The sequence below is a fragment of the Sesamum indicum genome, linkage group LG5 (genome assembly GCF_026168435.1).
Source record: "Sesamum indicum cultivar Baizhima isolate 11 linkage group LG5, ASM2616843v1, whole genome shotgun sequence".
NCBI classification, from domain to species: domain Eukaryota; kingdom Viridiplantae; phylum Streptophyta; class Magnoliopsida; order Lamiales; family Pedaliaceae; genus Sesamum; species Sesamum indicum.
Window position 1 is genome coordinate 1,084,780 of NC_142661.1, and position 18,263 is coordinate 1,103,042.

Consider the following 18,263-nt stretch of genomic DNA (forward strand, 5'->3'; position numbering starts at 1 on the left):
TTTGTGTTGGGGAGGATTTACCAAGTCGTCGTTGGTGGAATGTTAAGACTCAGATTTGCTATAAATCGTGGAGGTTGAGGGATTGTAGGATGGGAGGTTGGGAGAATGAGTCGCAGGTTCTAACAAAATCTAGGTTTTAATGTACATGAATACATAGAATATAGGACATGATAGGTTAGGTTTTTTACAAGTTTCTGTTCTTATTTGTTAGAATTCTTTACTGATAGATTTAGGTGTACGTACCCTTTTGTTCTAAATCCGTTATTTCAGAATATGGAAAAATGCAATTTTAGTATTGTAAATTTTGGGGTGGTAATATTGATTTTGTCCAAATTAAAATTTATAATTTGATCATATAATTTTAAAAATTATATGATTTTAATCTTTTTTTATTAATTTGACTGATAAAGTGGAACATCTAAATTGAAGCTTTCTGCGAATTCCATAACATGGTAGTCCAACATTTTTTTTCATTTTTTAGGAAATAACTTGACAAAAAGAAAATTACAAGTCATTTTCTTTATAAAAGAAACACATTGGACTGCTATATATCATCTAATTCACCAGAAGCTTCAATCTATAAGTTAACATGACTGATGACATGGAATTTTTCGGTCAAATCGGCTGGGTGGGACAAAAAATGCTATAACTTTTAAAATTATAGAACCAAATTTCGAGTTTTAATTTGAATTATACAACTCGCAAAGAAATTAGACTACTGAAAAGGGAAAAAAATTGTAATTTTCGTCTTGTAACTTAGGGGATGAATTTTTGGTCTTGCACAATTTATTTTTGTAGTCTAGTCCTGTACCTTTAAAAATTTGGTAATTTTATTTTTTTTTTCGGCCAATTTGACTGAAAAATTTATATATAACTTACACATAACTTAATTAAATTATAACTTTAATCCTATAATTTAGGAGTGGCTTAGATACATTCTTGACGTGGCTAAGGTATGATGTGTCTTTTTGTAAGTAATTTTCGGGGTAAATATCATAGAGTCAGAACTTCTCTTTATTATTTCTTTTCTTTTTTCTTTTGTTTAAATGTATTTATTAATTTAAAAATTATCCATATATTAGTTCATTTCGAGAATTAAATGTATTTAATGATGTAAGAACTACATCCTATAAAAAAGATAATGGTTCTCTTTAAATGGTTAAATTTGTTTTTCCTTTTTTTTCTTAATATATAGTTACAATTATATCATTTGATGAAATTATGATAACGGTAAAATACACTTTGTCCTCCTGAACAATTCTTGATTTAACATTTACCTCTTTTAACTAACTAATATAACACTCACCCCCTGTAATTAAATTTTTGAACAATATTATCCTTATATTATATATATATTGTTCAAAGAATTTCTTTTTCTAACAATTTTGTATTTTAAGTTTAATTAAAAAAAAATTAATTGGAAAAAAGTATCTTTTAGTTATTATAAAGTAATATATAATTACTAAATTAAATAGTTTGAACTATATTATATTTTCTAAACACGAACTTAAGTAATAAACGGGTACAAAAAATATAAAAACAATTCATGAAATATTTTATTAATTGGTTAATAAAATTAAGTTATTAACTATTTATTATTTTATTAATTTTTTTTCTAAAACTATTTAACTTTTGATTAAGCATATTGATGTGTGAGGCCCAAAAGAGGTCGTGGAGCCCAAGCCAAGCCCATCAGCTCATGATGAAGACGACCCACTGGATGATTATCAGACTTGGCCCTAGAGGGAGCCTAGTACAAGGCTTGTCAGACCACATGCCTGTCCTCAAAGTCCAGCCCAGAAAAAGAGAGGCATCCCTAAGGCGCATGACTCCTTAACTTAGGACTCCCTGCAGAATAGGAGTACTTACATAAAAGGAGTCCTCACCTAATAAAAAATGTGCTGATCAACTAAAGATAAAATGGAATCGTGCCTTATCTGCAGGTACCATACCCCTTATTTCTAAAAAATGTAGGTAACATGCAGAGTCCTGATGAAGAGGGATGCCCCCTCTGTAAATACAAGCAGCATCCCCCAACAGGCACACCTTCCAAAATTTGGAAATTACTTTGCTATTCTTGCCGCAACTCTCAACTTGCACTCTAACCATATTTTGCTCAAGAATTTCTTATTTTTATTTCAATTTCTCATTATGATTTATTTCTGCAATTATTTATTACTAAATTCAGAATTAACTTGGGCGTCGAAATGTTAATGTGTTGTTTTGCAGGTCCTATTTTTCATGTTCTTTTGCTTAATCAACCTAAGTCCATCGTCAAGATCCAAGACCGTTGACCCATACTAAAATTGCACGCATCACATATATATTTGTCAATTGTTTAAAAAAAGCATATATGAATTATTGGTTATATTATATTTATTGTGTATCTACTATATATATTAATGTATACTCCACTTTTAATTTAAATTATTTTTTTATTAAATAAAAATAATTTGGTGGTATTTAATATGCAAAATACTAAAATATATTGAAAATAATATATTTATTATAAGAATGAGGAGCATTTTTGTCTAACTAAGAAAGTAAATAATAAATTTATTTGATGGGTATGGCCAAAAAGGATTGACCCAAGAATAAGTGTTAGGCCCAATATTGGTCTGCCTGCCCAGTGGAGAGTCAGCATGCCCAAGTTGCCATGCTTTATCCAAGAAAGGGACATCCTACAGTCTAGTTCAGCCCAAAGAGGAGGTCCATTAGGCTCAGCCCAAGAGAGCGCCCACCCGCACACCAAAGTCCAGCCAATGAGTGGAACCTACCTTATCAAATATGCCCCAGGGAGGAAGCCTAATCCGGAGGCCTTCAAAGCTAGCTTGCAGGAAGGAATGTGCCCTTAAAAGGTTGAACTCTTCAGTTTGAAATGACTCCTCACCAAGTAGGAGTCTGCATGAAGAAGGAGCCCCCTTCATCTAGAGACTTGCTGCTTAATGAACAGATAAAGAGGAACCTTATCCACGAATCCTGCCTTTCTCACTGGGCATGCGGATCCCCCTTAGCAGGACTCCTGTTACAGGGGAACTCCTCCTCTATAAATAGGGGAGGTACCCCTCGACAAACATCCTCTTCCACCCTCGAGATCCTCTCTTGCTAATACTTTACTACTATAATTTCATGCTCTTACATATGAAATTTTTACTTTTATCATAATTTCTTATCATAATTCATTTTTATATTTGTCTACTTTTAAATTCGAAACTAACTTAAGCATTGAAGTGCTAACTTTTTATTTTCTAGGTCCTTTTTTTCAAGAGCCTTTATTCAGTTAGTCTAAATTCAACATCAAGATTCAAAAACTTTGAACTCGTACTAAAATCGCATGTATCATTATTAATTTAGAGAGATAAATATTATATTAGAATTAGTTCAACAGTCAAAGTGCATTTTTACCCTTACGTTAAATAATAGGAAATAATTGAAAGGCGTATTTTAGTGAAGAACTGTCACCATGCTTCATAATCACGTGGAGCTTTCTTATTGGTCACTGCACGAACCGCACAGGAAGCTCTCGTCATCTTTTCACTGTAATACTTTTCCTGGTCAATAAGCCTAAAAGATGCACACAAAAATTTTCGCTTTTTGATTCAAAGCTCTTACCGTTCCATCCACAATGGCAGAGGTAGATCCGCACTCAACAATGTATTTTTGTAATGAATTTGTAGCAAGTTTTCCAGTTTCAGTGTAGATGCAAGATTTTAATTTACTTTATTTCATTGTAATTATATATTTAGAGTGTTCGTAGATGAGGCGATATGCTTTGTTCAATCAACAATTTTAGTGTTTTGATGAATGCATTTAACGAGATTTTGCTCGCTGTCAGACTTAGTCTATTTGATTTAGGGTTAATGAGTTGTGATGTCAAATCTATGTTTTTTTGGGCTGGTGGTGGTTTTGAGGGAGTTGAAATGTAAATCCTCTTAGTTTTTGCTCAATTCATCCTCGTAATTAATTCTGTTCAACTTGCTTTTTCAGATTGAACTGAAAACTGCTCCGGCTGATTTTCGATTCCCGACTACCAACCAAACGCGGCATTGTTTCACCCGCTACATTGAGTTTCATAGGTTAAATGGCGTATTATTTTGCAATGAGATTCATTTCTTGATGATGATGTTTTGATGGTTATTGATCTTCGCGTTGATGCATATGTCTACCCAATTGACTGATAGTCTTTAATCCGTTGCACAATATTACATTGCAGAAATTTTGCTGAAAATTAACGTTGGGTTAGTGATGGTGAAAGGTGGAAGATGTGTCTGCTTGTTTTGTACTCGTTTTCCTTAATCATGAATGCCTTTACATTTCTTTGGCTTCTTTGAGTTTTATATCATTGTGCCCCTGATTGGGTGCCAGGGTCCATGTCTCTGCTGATTTTGTTTCAGAAAAATGTAAGTCTACGGAGTCGTTTAGTTGTATTCTTATGTTACAAGTATAAGTGCTGGAACTTAGAAACAATACATTTGAAGTCAGAGTTTACAAAGAAATTTTTGCTATGTGGTTACGTTTTCTAATAGGTATGAGCAACAAAAATGATTATTTCGGTTACTTTTAAGATAAGACAGGGACCACCTGGGAGTGTGGTATCACTGCTGGCGCCCGTGGGGGTGAATCAGCGAGTGTGGTTCTGGTGCTATTTGTTTGGTTTGCAACTATGTAATATCAATCATTGCCTTGCGAAACTGGTTAATTCACATTGCTACAGAGGCTCAATGAGACAGTTACATGCCAATTTAAATTTCATTTGGCAATCAATTCAGGAGATTTGAGTCTCCTCATATTGGACAAGTGACATACTTTCATAATCCTCTCACTCTCCAGAACAGCACAAAGTATACAGCTTACCTCAGGGTTGGCTTTGATACATTTAAGTCAAACTCGAAATCCATATAAATGAGGCCTGCAAACTAGACTCTGTGAAGTTCACTTGCAATTACTTTGCATTTGTTTTTATCTTTCAAGCAAAAAAAAAAAAAGGAGATCGGAATTATGGAGAGCTCCTTGTTCAAGTATCTTCCTGCAACTGATATGGTCACTCAGTGAGTTGTTGAAGCTTTAAGCGCAAGCCTAGGTAATTCGGTAATTTTATGTGTTCAGAGCTGTTTCAGTGGATTACAGCTCTTGACAGGAATGAAGGTCCTAAAGTCTGAACTTTTAATGCAACTTTTGCTTGAAAATTGAAATTGGAAAACTGTCTGGAAGCAAATTGAACGATATATCTAGAACTGATTGAATGGTGTTTGTAATGACATTTAGGTATATGCGGTCATGGTCTGCCTTGATCAGTGAACTGAGTTCATTTGTATTGGCTGTTAGTTAACTAGTTTCACTTATGTTGTCAGGTGTGTAGCTGCTAAGGGTGAAGAATCTGGTGATTGCAATAAATTTGCCAAATACTATCGTTCCCTTTGCCCTGGGGAATGGGTGAGTTGATATGCTAGTGTCTTATCATTTAATTAGTCCTTTTCCAATGTTTGAATGTCTAGTTTGCTATAATATAAAGTCAAATTGTCTAATCTATTAACCAATTTTCATCAACTCTCTGAAGATTCTGATTTTAAAAACCTTTCGACCCCTTTCATTTTGGTATTTTGTCTAATATCATAAAAAACTTTCTTGAGAATAAGTTTATTAATATTACGCAAACAGTAGTTGACTAGTTAACTTTTGTTTTTCCTTAACTAAAGTATTCTATAAAGCTAGCTAGTGGAAGTCACAACTGGATGCCCAATCTGGATGGCGACCATATAATGTAAATGTGCCCGTGCCTGTTTACTGCTAAAACTCAGTTCTTAAGCAACGCCCAATGTATCCCAACTTGTCATCTAGAATATAAACCTTTTACTGCCATTCTAGCGTTAAAATCACTACTCATATCACCTGCCAAGGGACAAAGTTTATACACCTCCAACCTTGCACTTGCTGGTGCACCCTGACGACACTAAAGAATATGCCATTAGTTTCTATTACCCTTTCCCCATTTTTGTGGGGCGCACTTGATGGTCAAGTCAACATTCTATATCGATGTATTTTAGAGAAAGCTTTTTATAGTTTTTTAACAGACATGCTGATTATTAGGATCACTAGTAGCAAAAGAACCAAGTACTACAGTTCGCTGCAGTCCCTTTTCTGATCTACTATAGAAATGATCTACTCAAAGGCATTATGGGAAAAGTGTCTCCATTTCTCTTTAACAGTTTGTTTTTGTGGATCATTGTTCGAGCAGATTGATAAGTGGAACGAGCAGAGGGAGAACGGAACCTTTCCCGGGCCTCTCTAATTAAACACAGTATGTTAGGTTTCCTGTCCTTCTCTACTGGGATATTCTGTTCGCCTCTATTTTGAAGCACTCATCTGGTTCCTTTAACGTTGAAGAGAATAATTATTGCAAATATCTTACATTGTTTGTTTTGCTTAAGGAAACTGATGCCTTTGAATGTTGATTAGCATCTTAGTTTCCTATCAACACCATCCTTGATATTTTCTTGGGAATTGCTCAGTTTATGCTCTTTTTCTCTATAATGATTTTAGTGATCCCATTGATTTTAGTAGGCCTTCTATAACATAATATAAATTAACGAACAAAAAATTCTTGACGTGCTGTAACAGATTAAAGAAGCATGTGACATTTTTCCTAGAGCATTACACTTGGTCCGCTGTACTGCTTTTCAAAAACCCAAATACTCTACATCATCATCATGTAATTAATCCAATGATTTACAGTTTATATGGGTACAAATTTATACCGAAGGTATCGAATATTTTGTTATTGTAGTCAAGCTGGCTATGAGGGTGTTTGTTAAGAGTTTATAATCAACCTCTATCAGTTTATTATTTAAAAATAAATTGAAAATAGTATTTTTAGTTTATAACTTATATTTTTAAAATGCTTAAATTAAGCTGATATAATCCACCAAAATTATAAACGGTTTTCAATTAATTTTTGTAATTTATTGATAAAATTGTAAATGTCGGGTTCTTCCCACAAAAACTTCAATTTCAATTTTTTTCTACTTCCACTTTTGTTTCAAATAAATGGCTAAATTTACAATTTTGCCTATATTTAATTCCCATTACCAAAGTAAAAATTATTTCAAGCACCCTTAAAAGGAAGCTAATTAATTCTGGATTTTCAGATAATGAACACTCTAAAATTTTATGATAGAATGATATATTTGTTATGTGATTGATCACTTTTTTTTAATTATATACCACTTACACGATAAATGTATTATATAATCATATAATTAGTTCTAATTTGACCAAATTTGGTCCGAATTAGAAGAATAATGCACGGAAAGAGATCTTGGACACTGATGTCCAGTCATTACTAGGATGGAAAAATACCAGCTATAAGTGGAACAACAAACATGATTTAAATCTGGTGGACTCTATCAGTTTAATCTTTTTCCCCTTGACCAACAGCGAATAATCATATTTCTTAAAGGTACTAAATACAACTCCCCACCACCCCAACTCGATCAGTCTCCATCCCCAAGATGAACATCATTTCCTATTACACCATGATTTTGGCACTATTTTCCCACTTTGCTAAATCAAAGTTACTTACCCGAACTGAAACCGTGCACCAGTCGCACGATAAGTTAAATGCAACGGCAGTGAAATTTAGAGGGTGGCGGTCTCCATGTCCAGACGCACAGGTTCAAGTGAGTCAAGGATTAGAATCGACGTCGGGGATACCTAGGTACGGTGTGATGATAGCGAATCTGTGTAGTAATTGTTGGGTTGCGAAAGTTCATCTTCATTGCGGTTGGTTTGCATCCGCCAACGTTGTGAACCCGCAGTTATTCAAGCGCATGTCGTACGATGATTGTCTTGTCAATGGTGGGAAGCCCATAGCCAGCGGTCACGTTGTACAATTCCAGTATTCCAACACATATTCCTATCCTCTATCAGTTGCCTCGTACGTCTGTTCGCCTTAGCAAATTTTAGTTAGCCTAATTACACAAATGTCTTGTTTCTTTGTATATGTTTTTGCATCGGTCATACAGTTTGATTGGAAAAAAATTGTTTGACCTACATAAGTTACTAACAAGTCAATCGGGATAAATATATATTTTCATTCAATTTTTTCGTTAATAGCTTTTGAATGAAAATAAATTTCAGGGGTGTTAGATGTGATTTTTTAAACTATAAGAGGTTTACGTGTAATTACATTAAATTTTAAGGAAGAACGGTACAAATAATCCAAATATATATATATATATATATATATAAGAATCTCAGAATAGGTGCGGGTGTTATTTCAAAAGTCTGCTAGAAAAAAGTATAATTTTATATTTTGAAAGGGTGTAAGTGTAATTACATAATTGGAAAATGAATAATTATTTACAACTGTCCAATAGCTGCGCATTTTCTATACAAAGCCAATCCGAAAATTACAATCTCCGAGCAGCGTAGTTCAAACTAATTTATGACCTTTCTTTATCTTGAAAAGAAAAATTATTCATTAAATGTAGTTTCGAAAATTTCAATGAACATTACGTATTTTTTTTCAAAGCGATAATTACATATTTATATTAATATTTTAATAAATTGAGCAATACATTGGTTCAATCAATACACTAATATAATTAAAAATAATTAAACATAATATATAAATTACATAAAGTGAGACAAATACCTATATGACATCAAATTTATTCATAAAACTTCAGCTGTAATCATTAAATTAAGATGTCATGGATACCTACATAATGTTTGGTTTCATTTTGAGATGGGCCAAAACATAATAAATGTTTGCCTTTTTGATTTGTTTTGAAAGTTTTGATGCTGTTTTGAAACAGTGTCTTATTTGTTTTTTGTCAAAATAAGTCTACGCTAATTATAAGCCCTATAACTAAAAAAATTATATATATACTCCTACAAATATATAAATATATATATAAAAAATATGATTTGATAATGAACAGTAGTTTTTGTCTCCCATTAAACAACATCAAACATACAATATTTATTTTATATTATTTCCAAAAATAAATCAAAACATACACACTATCTCTAACACATACTTATTTATTTTTATTTTTCTCTCTTTATCTCCACAAAACACACCAAAATAAATTAAAAATAAAACCAAACATAGTGCTAAAGTTTTGATTGGTTGTTGAACATTTATGTATTGGTCAATCGTGTCCCATAATTGAAACTACAATCCAAAAGTGTTTGATTGACTCATACATATTTTTCTATTTATTTTTTGAATTTCGTACTATTATTTATTGCATAATTAAACAAGTTGATTGGTTTAGTAAAATATAATTAACTAGTATCCATATATGTGTTACATTTTCTATATATAAGCATTAAACTTTTGGTGTTATCTTTTCATTAATTTTATTATATATAACATATATCATTTTCCATAACAAACCAAACTGATATGGTAACTTTTTTTTTTGAAAGGAAACTGATATGTTAACTTGGCAATATTCTCTTTACAGTTTTTACCAATCATATATACTAAAATTCTCCGCTATGTTTGTTTCCATTTTCAAGTTATCTACGGTACAAGTTAAAATATACCCAATATTTGTCATAATTCAAAAACACCTTATCTAGGTATTTTAAACTGTTTTAGTATAAATACATACATATATATTTACACACACATGTACATAAATATATATAAAAAATGCATGATTTGACAATGAATAGTAATTTTTGTCTCCCAAATCACGACATTAAACATACAATACTTATTTTAAATTATCTCCAAAAACAAATCCAAACATACATATTATCTCTAACACACACTTATTTATCTTTGTTATTTTCTCTCTATCTCCACAAAACACAACAAAATACTTAGAAAACGAATCCAAATATTAGGTACATTTTTTTAAACAAATAAACATATACGTACTAAAGGAAATATAACACAATGTATATATCTAAATTAAGATTGATTATAATATATTTTCAAGTTAAATTTAACATGAGCATTGTGTTTGGATTTGTAATTTGGTTGTTTTGGTTTTGTGTTTTAGAGATAAATAAGTATGAGTTTGAGATAGATGGTATGTTTGGATTTGTGTTTTGATATAATATAAAATAATTTAAAATAAGTGGTGTATGTTTGATGTTGAGATATAGGAGACAAGTTACTGTTGGATGTCAAATCATGTCTTTTATATATATATATTTATTAATATAATTGTGTATGTATATAATAGTTTGTTTGTTAGTGAAATATAGTATATATATTTAAATTAAGTAATTTTCTTTGTTAAATACTTTTTTTTAATATTTTAAATAATAATTACAAATTTAATGAATAATTCACAGCACTGTAGTATTTTCTCCAAAATTATCTTGTTACACTTTATATTTGGACTGAAAAAATATAATATATAAACATTTGAATAATAGATATTTTTGATTAAGTATGTATTATTGGTATATTGTCCTCAATTTTCAAATTTCTCAAATATTTCACAGGAGTATTAAAATTTTTTAGTTTGACCTATTTAAATAGTTTAAGTTGAAAAAATTTGTAATTAACATTTAGTAAATCGAAGTATAGTAATGTGATGAAAATACATTTGTTAGACCTTATATTCGGATTGATTAATTATAATAGATAATTGAAGTAATGAAAAATATGAATTTCGTATATAGTACTGATGTATTATCCGATATATACAAAACTAAGTAATTTATTGAGGTAGAAAATTTTAAAATATTTTTAGTCAGTAGCATTGATAGTAAATATTTTTAATATCAACATTTTTGTAAGTTAAAAATTATTTTTATATATAATTGTTGCTTAGATTTAACATATAGCATATATATTAAATAATGTATAATATACATTATATAGATAATTTAGAAAATTCACTATATCTCATTTGCTTTGGTGTTGAGTTTATTAATTTATATTAAATAATAATTAAAAATTTCATAAATAATTACATGCACTACAATATTATGTTGAAAATGATCTCATCCGCCTTTATATTCGCGATGAAAATATTTAATTATAAATCAAATAATAAGTACTTTGCATTACACATGCAGTGATGATACAATGTCCACACTTTTCAAATTTTGAAAAATATTTCGTTCAAATAGAAAACTATATTGAGTCGAAAATATGTAAATAATCAAAGTGCAACCAATTAGCATTGATTAGTCAAAAATAGAACAATTAAAATATTTTTAATCATAACATACAAGGCTGTCAATTTCTAAGGAATGATGAAAGTGTAATTACACAAGTGCACGATATATAAGAAATGAATGCATTTGACACTCACAAACTGCTCGAATAGTTGGTTTTTTTTTACTGATTAAATCAATATTCGACTTGGAAGTTTCCCAGTCGGCATTTGTATGCCTAAGGACCGTCACGACGATCTGGTGGTAGTCCTCGTGGTCGCGGCGAGCGCACTGTGCTGTCTTCCTCACTGTACGTCTGGCACCCCGATCAGACTGCACACCAATCCGACGAATGTAGTCAGTCCACGATCCAATCCCCCCCACTTCTGAGCCCATGTCGATACTGCATCGTGTAGCTACTAAGGTACTGCGTGCTAGCGCTGGGCCACCATCTCCATGAGCTACATGGTCCACTGCATCCCAACTGGCGATGTGCATATGTGACTGTAACGATGGGGCAGTAGAATACGATATGACAATAGGTGCATCCACGCTTCCTCTCACCGGATTACGCACGGTGTTACCACTTTCGTTATTTCCTGCTTCGCTTTGTGCCTCAATAGGAACACCTGGCAACCTGATGGGCCCCTACACCTCTAACATGCTGGGATAATGTGGCTCTGGGTACTCACAGTACCGTCTAGCCAATGAAAAACGCTGCAAAAAGGGTCTAATTATAAATTTGTTATCGTTGCAAATTACAATAGTAATTTCAAACAATGATTGTTAAGTAGATGTAATCACATTGGAACTAAAATGACGTACCCGTGACGCACGTGGTCGTAGCTCTACTAGAAACACCATAATAAATGTTTCAATATCATAATAAATTTCTGGTATCTGAGTGATTCCATGGAACTGTCGAAATCGATTTTTTTAAACTCGTATAATTTATCACGGACTTGGTCTCGGGTGTAAGGATATCCGAAATATCTACGTAATCCATGTGCCCAGTGACCCATCTGCGTCTCCGCACGTGCATCGTCTCTCATAGGCGCCCGAGTGTTGTCATCAAGTATCATCCACATGAAGCGCTGCTCAATATTTAAACTCAAATGGTCGTCCTGTGAAAATCCAGCACTCTCCAGATATCTGCGGTATGCCATGGCTGCAAAGAATTGCGGTCAGCAAAATAATTATTGTGCAATATCGCATTACGTGTGCGGTTGAAAAATGTAAAAAAATGTCAATTTTTTATAACTACTATCTAAACAGTTTTACAATTGTGAACAATCAAGCACACACTATAATTCTTCATGCAAATAGTACAAAATGATCTTATAGCGTAACATTCCAAGACAAAGTTACATTTGGATAGTAGTTTTAATAGTTTACATATGAATCAACACTGTCCACTATGTTCATTGCTAGTTTCGATGATTGGCTGCCCACATTTGCATTGCTATGCTATCTCGAAGGTTGCGTTGAGCTTCTATCTCATAAGTGGTTGGATGTCCCCTATGATAGAATGAATCCATGTCAGTCTGAATGTCTTCATCTGGTTCGTTGAATATGATGTCATCGTTGCTAAACTTATGGATGAAGTTATGAAGGGCGCAACATGCAATTACTATATCTAATGGGTGTCAAGATCACCAAAAATAATTCCTACTACACTTGTGAAAGTCGGAGTAGGATCGATCCACAGAGATTGGTTTTATAGTTGATTTCTTTAAGAAAAAGAAAATAATTGGGGGGAGATTGATGATAAAAAGAAGTAATCGAAAACTAAATAAACAATTAAAAATACCTGGTGAAGATACGAGATGAAGATTTTCTGGTTAAGGCTAGGATCATGCTTAATTCTTGTGAGTTGATCATTGATGCAAGAATAACACATGTATAGACAAATAAACCAGTTATGGTTGTTGGTACGACCTAACAACCTCACATTTCCTTACCTTTTCGTCAGCCAAGGTACGACCATTGGCTAGATCTCTAATTAACAAACAACCCTGGGAACGTTCACAAGATTTAATCTATTAACAGCATTAAGAATTAGAAAGGCCTGATTCTAATCAACAAACTCCTACGAGGATAATTTGTTTAAACTAGATCATGCATTCCCCATAACATAACTAATTACTATTACATAATTAGTCATGCTACGTTGCTACTAAGCATTAAACTAAATAAACAATTACACGAATTTATAAAGTCCAATTAGCTAAGTAAACCTTCTTGATAATGAACAACCGGCCGAATTATTTATAAATCAGATGTTTGTAATTAAAGCACAGAGAATAGCATGAATATTCGTTTGACAAATGTAGATCAGATTAGATCTCACAACATAATGGGAATCAAGCAATCACCATACCTTAACCAGAAAATAAGGAATTTAGCCGAACATGTTAATGGAAGAACACATTAGAAAGTGGAATTCCATTAATTCCGGTTGTAAAATAAAAATAAAAGAGAAATGATGAACAAAGAATTCTATAGAGTTCTTTTCAATAACTCAGTGCCTTCAAATGAAAAAACCCCCCCTATTTATAATAAAAGTCTCCTACGAATCTAGACGTAGGGGGGAGATAAATACGTGATTAACTCTAAAAAGGTAAATAAATCACAAGAGATAAGCTTTAAAGAATTCTTTCTAAACCTAAACACTTCATTCCTTTATCTTTGCGGAAATTACTCATATTCCTCCTTATTTCCGAGTTGACCACTCCACTAAGCGTGGGCACGCTTAGTCAATTCTGCAGAAATTTTCTTGTAATCTCCTTTTTTTTCCTTTTTGATGCCTTCAATTTCGATTTTAGCTTGATTTTTGCCATCTTTGCCTCATATCTCCCTTTTTTGCTGAATATGCAATAAAATCACATAATTAGAGATGTTTCGGCTTAAAAAGAAAGATTAAATCGCTATAAATCGTGACAATTGCAGCGTTATCAATATCGACTTGGTGGTTCTGAAGGTAGCTCGGCATCCCCCACTATAGTATTGAAAAATATTTCTTCAGTACATCGAAGCATCGTTCAATCACATTTCTCAACCTTGAATGTGCATGGTTAAACATGTCCTGTGGGGTATGATATCGACGACCTTGTCCTCCTCTCAGGTAGGTGATACCTTGTTCCTCGATAAGGAGCCAGGAAACATTGGTAGTTTGCGAAACCCGAGTCTACCAAATAATACTTACCTGCATTGTCACAAGGCATCGTCATAAAGAGAACTGTTAGTGCCACGTATTTGACCCTTAAATAAGATGGTTGGTAGAATCTAATTTATATATTACAATGCTCACCGATCGGAGGGAAAGAAAAATTCCGATCCTATGAAATTGAATGGTCCCTGGCATCGGCCGCACTTCCTTCCCACCCAGCATACACATAAGTGAAATTCATATCGAAATCACATATTGCTAGTACATTATGTGCTAGGCGGCTTTTCAGCGACCTGTATCGATTTCGGTCAACTTGGGGAACCCAGGCAGATACCAACGTTCCGTCCATTGCTCTGACGCAATCCTACATCGATGTCAACAATTACGTATAGCTAGATGCATGAAATAGTATACCGAACAATGCTTTACATTAATTAGGTGGTTGTGAAGAGTATGAGATGTGTTACGACAATGAGGGATGTGGTACGTACCTTGAAGTATGGGTAGAAATCTGGGTTATTTGCCACTCTCGAATGTGTGTTTTTAAAATTCGAATGAGTTATTAGTTCTGGCGCCATTGCGCACAAGGTAGAAAGCACTCGGTGGAATCTATGATTAATAGTCTCCAATAAGTGTTGAAATCGCTCCATATTGTCGTGGTGCCTTTTATACATGCCGACCATTTGCATGAAGAGTGCAACCTCCTCAATTGAAGTAACTCTGGACGTTTGACCATGAGGCAGTAAACCTCTACTAGTCAATGCATCAACCAAAGCACAAAAGCATGGCTGGGTCATGCGAATGTTGTCAAAAAACCTTCCTTAGTGTGGGGTCGTCATAATCTCCGCAACCCATCCTGCTCCTTGTAATGCGGATGTGTTACGTGGCACATTTTTCCTAAATAACTCTAGGTATATTAAATTTATGAATGCATAAAATTCCTCTGGAACATCAGATTTGTTACTTCTTGGAGTCCCCGGGGTCCCTGAACTCTCGCTTGTGGAGTTCGAGTTTAGACCTCCACCAACCCTCGAGCTTGCCATATATCCGATCGTTGTTTTATTACTAAACATAAACAAGACAAATTAGTGTGTAAGTTACATGCAGTAGATGTCCTTTGGCTAGGGACATGAAAATACTTAACGAGCATGGCAACCCATCCTGCTCCTTGTAATGCAGATGTGTTACGTGGCACATTTTTCCTAAATAACTCTAGGCATATTAAATTTATGAATGCATAAAATTCCTCTGGAACATCAGATTCGTTACTTCTTGGAGTCCCCGGGGTCCCTGAACTCTCGCTTGTGGAGTTCGAGTTTAGACCTCCACCAACTCTCGAGCTTGCCATATATCCAATCGTTGTTGTATTACTAAACATAAACAAGACAAATTAGTGTGTAAGTTACATGCAGTAGATATCCGTTGGCTAGGGACATGAAAATACTTAACGAGCATGGATACTTGGTTTGGGTGCAACCTAAGTAAATCGGTATGACATACATGCACAAATATACATAACGAAAGCAGTTTTTTCCAATTTTTTAACAATCAAGCAATAGAGTTACTTGCCCAAAGAGTACAACCATCGGAGTTTATTCTTATCATTAAGACGTAAGAAGATTGTGCACGTGCTGTGACTGTGAAAAACGCTCATTTAAAACCAATTTCTATGAATTTGACCCTACTCATCACTTTCACAAGTTTTTAGTAGGACAATATTTCTAGTGGATTCAACTCTAAGATATTGAACATAGGCTCATAATAATTTTAAATATGTGTATAATTTTATATGTATATAAGTTTATTGGTTTGTGTTGTTTGAATTTCATGGATTAATTGTGCTTTCTTTGATTATGAACAACCAATTGATCTTTACATAGGCTCATATGTATTTATAGTTGCATGGCCTAAAATTTTTGTGTGATTTATGACAAATCTAAATTTTTACATTAAAAAAAAGAAATCGATTATTTGTTACGCTACAAATCATTACGACTTAAAAATTATTGTAATTAATACTATCTACCACGATCAAATAAAATCAATGCAAAAAATTAAGTTTTGACCACAATTAATCATTTTGTTATGATTTTATGTGTGGTTAAAATATTTGCTACGACTAAAATTATAATTTTGATTACGCTTGCAAAAACAACGACTGATAGTCATTGCATAATTATAATTAATTAATATCCACTATATTTTTTAGCTTTAACAATGCTAATTAAATATAATAAAAATATATAATTGTTCCGGGGCTAATGTTTCTGCCTAGAAAACTTCTTCCCCAGTCAAGTTCTGCCCAACAAAACACTGCTGAAATAATTGTATGATCAGTGGCTTCTGTTCTTCAATTCACGTGCCGAAACTACACACAAAATAGATTAGGAATAATTACACTTGCTCCCGTGAGGTTTGATGTAATTGTGTAAACTTTTTGTAATTCGAAAAATTATATCTAATCAATATTTTTAAGATTTATTTTTATCTAACAAATAAATCTTTCTATCAGTCAAAATTTAATGAAAAATTGAATTAAAAATCGATATTTACCATCGATTAACTTATTATTGACTTATTTAGATCAAATAACTTTTTTATGACTAAACTACTCTTATAACGATAAAGATGTACCTTCTCGAATGCATTAGCTTGTGAAGATTTGTAAGGATAATTTGGTCAGGAAAAAGATTTATTTGATCTGTATTAAATCAATAATAAGTCAATTGGGGGTAAATATGAATTTTTATTTGGTTTTCTTATTAATATCAGTAAATTTGTTAAATCTTGATTAACGAATGATCTTATTTGTTAGACGAAAACAAACCTCGGGAGTATTAGATGTAATTTTATAAGCCACAGGGGGTGTATGTGTACTTACACTAAATTTTAGGGGAAGGGAGTGTAATCATCCCAATAGATTACTTTTTTATTATAATTGAATATAATTTAAAAATTATGATTATACAAATTAATGTTAATTTTTATCAGATTTAATTAATTAATATTTTTTACGATTTTAATTAGGTTAAATTATATATATTTTGCCATCCAAACTACGGTCATTTTTATATTTTGCCATCGAAACTTTTTTTTTGTCGACTTACCATCTCAACTTTGTGAAATTTGCTCTTTGTCATATATGACTGTTCTTTTGTTGATTTTTCTGTCGGAAGAGGATCACATGTTTTGCATAGGTGAAAAATATCGCATTACATAATCCTTAAATATAACATTTGTACTGCATGTGATGTTTTTTTTCGACAAAAATTTGATTGAAAAACAATTATAAATGACAAAGTGGAAAATTTCGTAAAGTTGAGATGGTAAGTCGACACAAAAAAAAAATTCAGATGTCAAAGTGTAAAAAATGGTCATAATTCGAATGGCAAAATGTTATTAATCCTTTTAACTATAACCAAGTACATTTATCCATCATTATTCTTATTATGGTCAAAATATTTGTTATAGTTTTAATTACTTGTTGAAATAATAGTCAATAACTACTGCAAAATTATATATATAATTAGTATATATTATAACTTTTTTTATTTTTTTATCATAATATTTACTTATGACAAGAGATTATACACTTCTTGTCGAAGTAATTGTTGAATTTTATGAGATAAGGAAAACAAGAACTCATATTAAGAGCCATTTGGAGAGAAAACCTTCTCCTGTTTTTCTGTAATTATATATTCATCATCCAATAAAGAAAGCTGTACAAGGGATTAAATATACAATGGGTGCAACCAGCCCAACTAACTAACAAAGTTTGTTACAGAAAAGGACAAACAAAACAGTTACAGAATATCTATCCAGTATCCAATAAATTTGCAGACGTGGCATATGCGACCTCAGTAGTAGCGGCCTCGTGAAATATACTTGAGGCAATGTTCTGCAGATACGCGAGATTGTGAGCGATCTCACGATGACTGGTGTGGGCCACGACCTCAACATATGC

General features: G+C 32.6%; 2 protein-coding genes across 2 annotated transcripts; one reads left to right on the plus strand and one right to left on the minus strand.

The window, feature by feature from the left end:
• Positions 1-3,478: 3,478 nt before the first annotated feature.
• On the plus strand, positions 3,479-6,531 carry LOC105162878 (cytochrome c oxidase subunit 6b-2). The gene is made up of 4 exons (XM_011081038.3): positions 3,479-3,634; positions 3,988-4,076; positions 5,352-5,433; positions 6,236-6,531. Exons 1-4 carry the CDS (start codon positions 3,626-3,628, stop codon positions 6,287-6,289), a joined length of 234 nt encoding a protein of 77 aa, XP_011079340.1. The 5' UTR covers positions 3,479-3,625; the 3' UTR covers positions 6,290-6,531.
• Positions 6,532-14,468: 7,937 nt separating this feature from the next.
• Positions 14,469-15,096, minus strand: LOC148787983 (uncharacterized). The gene is made up of 2 exons (XM_088880698.1): positions 14,791-15,096; positions 14,469-14,663 (listed from the first exon to the last, which is right to left on the minus strand). The coding sequence occupies exons 1-2, from the start codon at positions 15,094-15,096 to the stop codon at positions 14,469-14,471; spliced, it is 501 nt and encodes a 166-aa protein (XP_088736824.1).
• Between the last annotated feature and the right edge of the window lie 3,167 nt (positions 15,097-18,263).